Source organism: Cuculus canorus, chromosome 1, assembly GCF_017976375.1.
Source record: "Cuculus canorus isolate bCucCan1 chromosome 1, bCucCan1.pri, whole genome shotgun sequence".
Classification (NCBI taxonomy): Eukaryota; Metazoa; Chordata; class Aves; order Cuculiformes; family Cuculidae; genus Cuculus; species Cuculus canorus.
The window spans coordinates 175259507-175269647 of record NC_071401.1 but is presented as its reverse complement, the minus strand read 5'-3'; the positions used below and the strand labels follow the sequence as shown (position 1 = coordinate 175269647).

General features: G+C 41.0%; 1 protein-coding gene across 2 annotated transcripts; it reads left to right on the top strand.

Moving 5' to 3' along the window:
* Positions 1 to 176: 176 nt before the first annotated feature.
* ATP23 (ATP23 metallopeptidase and ATP synthase assembly factor homolog) lies at positions 177 to 6117 on the top strand. Of its 2 annotated transcripts, XM_009567811.2 has the most exons (6): positions 177 to 439; positions 956 to 1001; positions 1107 to 1188; positions 1476 to 1613; positions 4550 to 4633; positions 5569 to 6117. In XM_009567811.2, exons 1-6 carry the CDS (start codon positions 259 to 261, stop codon positions 5770 to 5772), a joined length of 735 nt encoding a protein of 244 aa, XP_009566106.2. In that variant the 5' UTR covers positions 177 to 258; the 3' UTR covers positions 5773 to 6117. The 2 variants fall into 2 exon arrangements, with proteins under 2 accessions (XP_009566106.2, XP_053912835.1); XM_054056860.1 differs by lacking the exon at positions 956 to 1001 and having other exon boundaries at positions 318 to 439.
* Positions 6118 to 10141: the final 4024 nt, after the last annotated feature.

Here is a 10141-nt window from a genome sequence, read left to right as displayed (position 1 = left end):
TTCTTGCTGCCTAGCCCCGCCCCTTCTCTCTGCCTGGCCACGCCGCGTCGCACTGTCTGGCTCCGCCCCTTCGCTCTGCATGGCCCCGCCCCCGGCTCTTCCTAGCCCCGCCCCTTCGTTCTAGCTGTCCCCGCCCCTTTGCTCTGCCTGGCCCCGCCTCCGCCCCACGTGATGCAGGTCCGGCCCGGCGATTGGTGCTGCGCCGCTGCCCTCGCCTCGCGCCGGGTGTGTGGCTGGCGGGGCGGTCAGGGTCCGGCCATGGAGCACGGGGAGGCCGCCTCGCCGCTGGCGCCCGAGGAGCGGGGGGTAGAGGAGGAGGATGACTTAGGCTACCGGCTCTTCCCGGATCGGAACAAGAAGCCGCAGAGCTTCCTGGTCCGCAGCCTGTTCACCTTCCACAACAGGTGCCAGCTGATGCTGAGGATGACCCTGGACACGAGTAAGCGTGGCCCTGTGCTCGGCCCTGGGGCAGAACCGGGGACAGCCGTGTCCCCTGCCGGGACACGGCCGCTGCCTGAGGAGCGCCCTGCTTTGCGTTGAGACAAAATACTGCTTCAAAAGCGGCCGTGTGCTTTTTATCCTATGGGAAGGCCGTTCTCTGCTTATTTCTCTTGAAAAAATTTAGTGGATTTGCCGATTTCTGGTTCATTTGTGCCGTTTTCCTTTTGTTACATTAACTGACAGTTACTGAAGACAGCATAGGCCATTCTGTTGATGTCTGTTACTAGTAAAATAACATCAGAAGTTACTTGATCCCCAAATAATTTTGGATATCTCACTTGACACAGCCTGAGCTGTAACAATTTGGTGCTGTCTGCGTTGTGTTAGGTTTAAGTACTGCAAGGTATGAATTTACATGTGTAGTGCTTTTTTTTTTTTAGTGCTTTTTATTTTGATTATAGATGACTTTTAAAACTTTTCTCTAGAGAAATTGATTGCAGCAATGTTTTTCTAGATCCATATGCTCAACTTCTTCTTGAGGCTATGAAACAATCTGGTTGGTATGTAAACGAATTCATCTTGTTCTGTGTAGTAACATCACTGTCATACAGAGCTGCTAGTCTTTTACAAGTTCTTCCCAATAACTATGTATTTGGGCCTTTCAGCACTGTCTTCAATGACCGGCACTTTTCTTGTGAAAACTGTGATGGCTGTGTCAGTGGAGGTTTTGATTCTGCCACATCTCAGGTAGGCACTGAACATTGTCCTCTTTCAAAGGATTACAGTTTTTATTAGTGTTTTGTTAGGAGGATTAAATCTAGTAATGCTGATATCTAAATTAGTAATGAAAATAAGATAAATGAAAGATGTTCTGTGATATTGAAACTTGTACACTGCAGAATGACGAAGCTGTTAATCTTGCAAAACACTGATGTAGAGTTCTAAATGCTGTAGGTGATGTGCGCTGGGTTTCTGCAAAGTAAGAGAGATGTTGGAATCTGGTAAAAAGACTGTCTCTGTCTTATATTCTACAGATTGTTCTGTGTCAGAACAACATTCGTCACCAATCCCATATGAACCGTGTGGTCACACATGAATTGATCCATGCTTTTGATCACTGCCGTGCGCATGTTGACTGGTTTAAAAATGTCAAACACTTAGCATGTTCAGAGGTAAGTTAAAATGCTTCCAATGTTGTCATTGTATTAATTACTGCTGATTATTAGGGATGGTTCATGTGTAAATAGATATGTTGTTATACAGATTTCATTTGGCTTTATCATGTTAATGCGTTTGGCCTTTCTGTCAGGTCAGCCTAAATAGTTTAATTCAGAAAGCAAATATTCATTTTTCACAAATATTAACAAGTCAGTGTCATATTAAGTAGAAAGTTATCACTGTGAGTGTAACCATAACAAGAAGTTACCAACAAATGAGAGTGATTAGAGATGAAAACACATTCACACTTCAATCAAACATTTATAGGGTTTTTCTCCCCTGCAAATCTTCATGTTTCTGGTAATTATCACAGTAGGAAGGTAACCTTATTTTTGGTTTGATTTTTTTTGGTTAAGTAACTTGTCTTTTCCTATAATATACACTTTTTGATTAATGGCAGTGTTGCTAATGGTACATTTTAGCTGTGTCCATGTCCGTTGCAGATGACATAGGACACAGGAATTTGCTACTTAAAAATAAGTGCATTAGGAGGTAAAATTAAACTGAGCACAGGCTAGTCAGGAGTCCTCTTATGTACATGGCTCATGTGTATTCACATGCTTTACTTGTTTTCTGATGTAATCCATGTCATTTGACCACAGAATAACTTACCCTTATGATTAATATTATGAAAGTACATTTTTGTGACTCTGTGAATTAGGTGCTTTCTGCTTAACATTCTTGAAAATATATAAAGCTATATAAAAATGTTATAGGAGCTTTGTTTTGGGGCATTGTTTCTGTTGTCATTTTTTTGTTTGTTTGGTTTTTTTTTAATGAGAATATACTTGATTCCACACTCGAGATGTGCACAGGTTTCACCTATGAACAATATGTGAAAGAAGCAAAATTATGAGTCTGGTACAGAGTAAATTAGATTTCACTAAAATTAATTCATTAATTAAATTCATATTTGCTGTGGAAGAGGGTCACAGACAGGTATTATCTTTATCTATTTATAGTTAAAACTTAATGAAGTACCCTTATGTGACATCAATAAAGCCGTTTTGTTTAATTATGTGGGGTTGACTGTGGCTGGCTGCCAGGCACCCACCAAGTCATTCTGCAACTCCCCTTCCTCATCCTCAGTAGAATGGGAGAAAAATTAGATGAAAAAGCTTGTGCATCAGGATAAGGACAAGAAGGTCACTCACCTGGTACCGTCATGGGGAAAATATACTTGACTCGGGGAAGATTAATTTATTGCAAATTAGTGACAGACTAAGATAGTGAGAAATAAAACTAAAAATATTTCCCATCTGCCTCTCTTCTCCAAGGCTTAACTTCACCCCTTCCTTCCTGACTCTCCTACTTCCTTCACCCTAAAGCAGCACAGGGGAGTGAGGGCTGCAATCAGTTTGTAACACTTTTGTTTCTGCCGCTCCTTCCTCATCATGCTATTCCCTTGCTCCAGTGTGAAGTCCTTCCCACGGCATACAGCCCTTCATGAACTGCTTCCATGTGGGTCTTTCCTATGGGCTGCTATTCTTCAAGCCCAGCTCTGTCTTGCGTCCTTTCCACAGTGTGCAGTCCAGGAATGGACTGCTCCATTGTCGGTCCCCCATGGACCACAGTTTCTGCCAGAAAACCTTCTTCTATGTGGGCTCATCTTCATGAGCTGCAGCTTCTTTCAGGGTGTGTCCATCTGCTCTGGTCTGGGGTTATCTTTGTGCTACAGTTTGTGTGTCTGCTCCATTGTGTTCCTTCACAGGCTGTGGGGAGACAGCCTGTATCACAGTGGTCTTCTCCACAGGCTGCAGGGGAATCTGCACTGGTGGCTGAACCACCTCCTCTTCCTCTTTCTTCACTGACCTTAGTGTCTGTGGGGCTGTTTCTCTCTTGGTTTTCTCACTGCTGTCTGTCACAGCTGCTATGTAGTGTTTTTTATCTTTTCTAAATATGTCATCACAGAGGTTCCACTGGCATTGCTGGTGTGGTCAGCTTTGATCAGTGACAGATCCATTTTAGAGCCAGATGAAACTGGCTCTATCCAGCAAGGGGGCAACCCCTTGTGTTGCCTCACAGAAGCGATCCCAACAGCCCCCCCCACTGCCAACATCTTACCATGTAAACAAATACAATGATTTAGAATCGTTAACTGTCTTCTTTCTTTGTCTAAGCGTTTATATAGCGCAGAATAAAGCGTGTAACCCTCAAACATAAAATTAGAGAACATATAAAACAAGATTGTGCATGTTCTTGCTCTTGTTGAGATTATTTAGTTGCTTTGGATCTTTTGATACTGATTTTATTATCTGGTGTTTACAATTTTTATTGTCAGCTTTTTAATTCTTACATTTCATATTTTCCATACGTTTATTTTCACTCTGGTGCTTAATTATAGGAAATCTAGTTTTAGTTACATTTCATAACTGAAGGCATAAGGCGTGGAACACTTGGCAGACAAAAGAAATTACAGTACACAGGTCAAGAGAGTTAACAGGCTGAAAAGTACATACTCATTTAAATGTGCTTTTTCCTAAAGTAGGTGGGTTACTGCTCTTCTGGGTATTACAGCCGCAGAGTTCGAAAGGTATCTGATTCTTGGATCAGCTTCTGGTATAGATTGAGGAGAATATTACTTCTTATGTTCTTTTAGCACTTATTTGTACACACATATCTCTTCTGCTCATTCATTTAAGCTTTGGGAATATGTGAGACTTGGTCCCTGGAGAAACTTACGGGTTTTATGGTAATGCTTGGCAGTTCATTGAGGCTGAGAGAGTGGATATAAAGGGTAATATGGATTGAATAAGTAGAAATGGCCCTGGGAATATTCTCTACCAGCAGTCACCAGGAAGATATTGAGGAAGAAAAAAATTTGTTACAGCTTTTTTGACTTTGTATTTCCTTGTGTTTCTCTGAACCTGTGGCTTTTTTTTCTCAATAGATTCGAGCTGCTAATCTCAGTGGAGACTGTACACTGATGAATGAAATAGCCAGGTTTAAATTTGGATTAAAAGGACACCATCAGGTAAAGACTGTAAAGTCTGCTGATTTGTCACGAGCCATCTTTGTCTATTTGATCTCAGCCTTCTACGGTTTCATAGCTGAAATCATCAGAAAAAGAAGTATATGCTGTAGACTTGCTGCTTTCTCTGAATTAAGTTTTAATACCTTTAATGATTTATGATAAATTTTTGTTCCACCTTGTTGTTTTTGTTGGAGTGAAATGCCTTGTCGCTTAGTCATACTATAGAGCATTGCCACTGACAACGGTTGGTTAACAAGAACTAAACAAAACACAGAGTTTGCAGGAAGTGTACTGGGAATAGCTTAGCCACTGTAAGTGGGTAAAACTCTAAAAGTCTTTGAAGACCGGAGGAAGGAGAATGACAAGGGAGTAACCTTGTGTTAAATCTTAGGGGAATTATTTTTTTTTAATAGTAATAAAGACTATGGGTTGAGTCCCAAGTAGCCGCTCATGTTAGTGTGGCAGTTAGCTTGTAGCTGGAGATGTTTGCATCTTTTTTTTTATCTTTTGGTAGAAGAACCTTGTAAGCAAAAGTTGCCATGAAGAGAGGTATCAAAATGAAGGCTAGTAGAGGAATCGTTCATTTATGTTTTGTAGCCTTTCAGTTGAAAAAGTACTAACCGGTATTTGTGTCTGTTTCTTTCTGACATATTTTGTCTTATGTGCAAGTCAAGTTGTGCAAATGCTTGACACCTACAACAAATGCAAAATTGTATTTTAATTTGTGTCTTTTATTTATCTGATGGTTTATTTGCACATGGAAAACTAAAACAGGATGGAACAAAAATGTATTTTAATGCTTATTAGGGGCATTGTTTGATTTTTCTGTGATACAAAATTATTACATATCTAGTAGGAGTTAATTCTTGACAAAATCCAGAAAAAGTATTTATACTTATAATGACATATTTTTCTTTATCTAATTCCCACTTTAGACTTGTGTACGAGACAGAGCAATTCGTTCCATTCTGGCTGTTAGAAAAGTTAGCAAAGAGACGGCAGAAAAAGCTGTGGATGAAGTTTTTGATGCCTGCTTCAATGATCTGGAACCTTTTGGAAGAATCCCGCATAGTAAAACAGATGCAAAACGTGCTTATAAAGACTTTCAGAACAGAGATCGCTATAATGCTAATTTGTAAAGGAAAAAAAAAGTGAAAAATTATGTTAATATCTGATTGTTCTATAACGTCTGGAGTTACAGTCTACGCACGCGGTGGCTGGTGAAATAGCTAATTCTGTCAAATGTGTCAATTAATTTTGTAAACTTTTTCCAGGAGACAACTTCCATGGAGGTAAACAAAGTAAATGAACAAGATTAAAACCCATGTTTCCTTACCTGTTATTTCAGCAAGATAATTCAGCACATCAAATGACTTGTCAAATAATAGTTTGCACATTTCAATGCACATTTGATACTGCTCAGTCTGATCAGGACTTGGTTTCTAAAAGTTTTGTTGTTACTGAATAAATATTTTCATATAATTTTTAAATTTCCACCGTTTTTGATACACAGTCATAAACTTGATGATCTTCATCATCCCTGATCTGCAGCTCTTGGATCTAGATTTAATAACTGTGGCTGAACCAAAATTTTATTAATAAACTGCCACATATATTTTTAAGCACCTCTGAAATTCTTGGTATTCCAGCCCATGTAACGTTAACTTTAAAGGCACATAAAACCCTTTGGCTTTTTAGGAATCTGGCTGACAATTCTGCTTACCAGATCAAACCTGCAAGCTGGATAAGCATTGATGAGAGTCTGTCCACCAGGCTGAGCCTTGCTCAGAATATTGCTGTAGTTTATGGACTTCTTCCTATGCTTGTTAGGTGGGTGACTTCGTCTGAGGAAAGCAAGAAGCTGTTAGCTTCATTCTAAGTTTAGGAGAAACTACCTCATTCCTCCATTATTTCCAAATATAGGGTGTGATGATTGTTGTTGTGAATGCAAGAGAACCACATTTTCTTCTCTTTCCTTAAATTAGAGGTGCAGTTCAACCATGGGTATGGTTCACTGACATAATGGAGCTGTGGCTTCCCAGTTGAAGGTTTGCAGGAATATCAGATGTAACAGTTGCTGGATCCAGACTCAAATAGGAAATTTAGTTCTACAAAAGAAGAAGTTGTGACATTACTGTTACTTTCTCATAAGCAGTCCAATACATTTTAGACAGGCTTTCAGCTTCATGGGATGTTCTGAGTAGTGGTGGTATTAGTTTTCCTGCACCACAACTGCAGAAGCATGAAATTGTTGAGGTTGAAAGGTACTTCTGGATTTCAGCCACACTGCACACAGCAGGGTCAACTAAAACATGTTGTTTAGGAGTGTGTGTGTTTGTGTTCTGAGTATCTCCAAGGATGGAGACTCTGCAGCCACTGGGGTTAACCTGTTCTTGCATTTCTTCACCTTTGCAGGTTAATTTGTTTGGGGATTTTTTTCTCCTTATGTGCAAATGGAGTTTCTTGTATTTTGCTTTGTGCCTGTTCTTCTTGTCCTTCCCTTGGGCACCACTGAGAAGACTGTGGCTTCACTAATTCCTCATTAGCTATTTATGCACATTAATAAGATCTCTGTGAACATCTCCAGGCTGAAGAGTCCCAGCAGCCGGTCTGTCTTAGTAGCTCAGGTACTAGGTCAGGTCTTCTGATCCATTTATCGGCTTCATGGCAGTTTTCTGGACCCATGTCTCTCTTCTACTGGGAAGTCCAGAACAACACCCAGCACTGCAGCTGTCTCACTAGTGCTGAGCAGAGTGGAAAAACACCTTTCTCAACCTGCTGGCAGCACGCCTCAGCAGCTCAGAAGGCTGTTGGTCTTGTTTGCTTCAAGGCTGTGTTGCTTGCAAACAAATGTCCATCAGCACTGCCAGGGCTTTTTCTGCCAAGCTTCTTTCTAGCTAGATGATCTGGCCATGTTAGGTGCTAGTGCATGTTATTCCTCCTCAGATGTAGGAGTTGGCATATCCATTTGAACTTAATGGGGTTCCTCTCTGCCATGTCAAAGTCTGAAAGACAGCGGAAACCTTTAGTGTGTCAGCCACTCCCCACACTGTTTTATTGTCTGTAAACTCACAGAAATTGCATGAGTCCTATCTTTCAGGTTGTTAATAAAAGGGTTAAACAGCATTTCCCCTGATACTGGTTAAATACCTGGGACACATCACTAATGCTTGGCCTTATTATATCTTAAGCTCCAGACACAGTTAAAGAATCAGCATGAACTTAGGTAGGTGGTTCGGATAGAGATCTGAGAGATCTAAAAAGTTTGGAAATATCAGCGTGAATTGTTCTGTTCACTTAGCTTAAGTGTCTGAAAACCAGTCCAGGCATATTTAATGTATTACTGTAGTTGTAGTAATAGGTCAAGTACTTGAAACTTGGGTCCCAAACACAAGAATCTACCAATCATGTTTTGTTCAGGTTGAATTTAGTCAGGCACTAAACCTGCTCTCCTCTGCTACTTGTTAAGATAAAACTAGCTGGAAATAGCAACCTGCTACATGGATGGGCTTAGAAAATGTGTGAGGTCATCAAACAAATTTGCAGTTTGAACCAAGAGCTCAGGTTTATGCAGCTGTTCTTTAAAGTGATTGTTGCATACAGACATCTTATTTGCTCTCTGTTTAATGTAAAATGCAAAAGCAGTCCTGGGAGACCTGAACGCCCAGGTCCTGCAGCCCAGGTTCTTGCTCCCAAGAGTATGACCCTATAACAAGGACACAATTTTGTGGTTCTGCTCTTGCTTTCCTTGATGCTGTGCATTTGGCTTTCTTCAATTCTCTCTCACAACAAATTTTGGAAAGAAAGACAGAAAAATTGGATGAGAGTGAAGTGATAACTCTATATCTTGAGAGATATCTTGAGAGAGGGAATTTAAGTCGTGGTACAAGGCTGAACAGGTATAGAACAGTCAGGGTTAGTTTAAATAGAATCATCCAAGCTGTTGATAAAGATATTGAATAGAACCAGACCCAGGACTGAGCCCTGGTCCTGTGGTGGTGTTCGTAATTGGAAGATCAGCAATGGATAATAATCTGTGGGCCTGACTAGAGCAGAAAGTTTTCTTTCTACATCTGTAACCAAGCAGCTGACTTAACCATCTAATGGGTCCGGTCTGCAGACTGGTCCTTCTGTTCCCTTTAGAAGGGAGTCCCCTGTGACAATAACCCACCACTTCTTATCAGAGGCCATTTTGATGGCAGGCTTGTTGCGTCTTAACCTAGGGAACATTTCTAGGCTGTGGGACCCACCATCCTCTTTGAGGTTTGGTTCCACTTGCAGAGCTTTGTATCTATTGCTTAAGGGAACATGGGAGGCTGAGGCTGGTACAGGGAAGACACACCTGCTGCATCGGCCAGAACCGATGCCATTCCCCTCCATCTCCTAAATTTTTCTCCTTCGCTATCAGGCAGAGGGCAAAGAGTATGCATTGTTTATACTGAGGATGAAAAGTTTAGGGAAAAAGTTGATCCCAGCATGAGAAATGTTAAGTCCTTTTGTATTCCAAAAAGATGAACTGAAACTAGGTTGTTGTGTGTTCACTTCCATGTGTATTTTATTTCTGTTGTAGCAATCCTATATTTCAGGATTTTTCCTGATCATTGGCAAAATTTGGAAAGCAAAGGGCTATTTTGCCTCTTTCATCCTGTCCATCTCCACAGACGTATAGCTTTGATCTCCAGTTCTTCACTTCCCTCCCCTATAGCAGTGAGGAGGCTGCAGTAATAGGCTGAGTGAGATTGCATTAGGATCAGCTGATGGCTTGGAGGTTGTAAAGCCGTATAGTAACACCTTAGAGTATTTTACTCATGTGCTTAAGGTTAAGCTAATCACCAAATCTGGGATCAAAAAGGAAGTTTTCCTTGATTAATGTGATAGGGATGACTGATACTTCTTTTTCCTTACTCCTTAGTATGGAGATGGAAGCAATGCTCTGAAGGCTTGAAGAGAAGTTATTTTAGTTACCGTAGCTGTCCTACTGAAGGAATGAGAAGCTAGATAGTGCGCAGGGACAGAAGCAGCTGAATTGAAGGACTAGCTAAGATCTGCAGCAGTCACCCGTGAGACTGAGTGGAGGAAGATGTTCACATACAGTAACATGTAGTATGAGAGGAACATAGTGCTGCTAATGGCTAATGTCTGCATGCATACTGAGAGGTGTGAGCAGAGCAGGAATGCCTAGAGGAGACCACAAACCGTAGGATAAATGGTGTGATATAATGTATAAGGACCTAATTAAATGCACATAATAAAGAGCTGTTGATGCATTCTTTGGATTTAAGCTATTGAGCAGCTGGATGCTATTTTGGGCTTTTCAGGCACAGCTTTAAATTTGCAGCCTGCAGTTACTGCTCTAAACAAAGAATCCTGTGCTGAGCTGAGCTGTGACAATGGCAAGGCTGAGTGAATCTGAACCTTGGAAATAAGGTCTGATACGGTCTCTGAAGCTGAGGTGTTAGTAGGGAGTTAGGCTTCCTGAGCCTATAGTGACCACTGGGACAGTGTGGT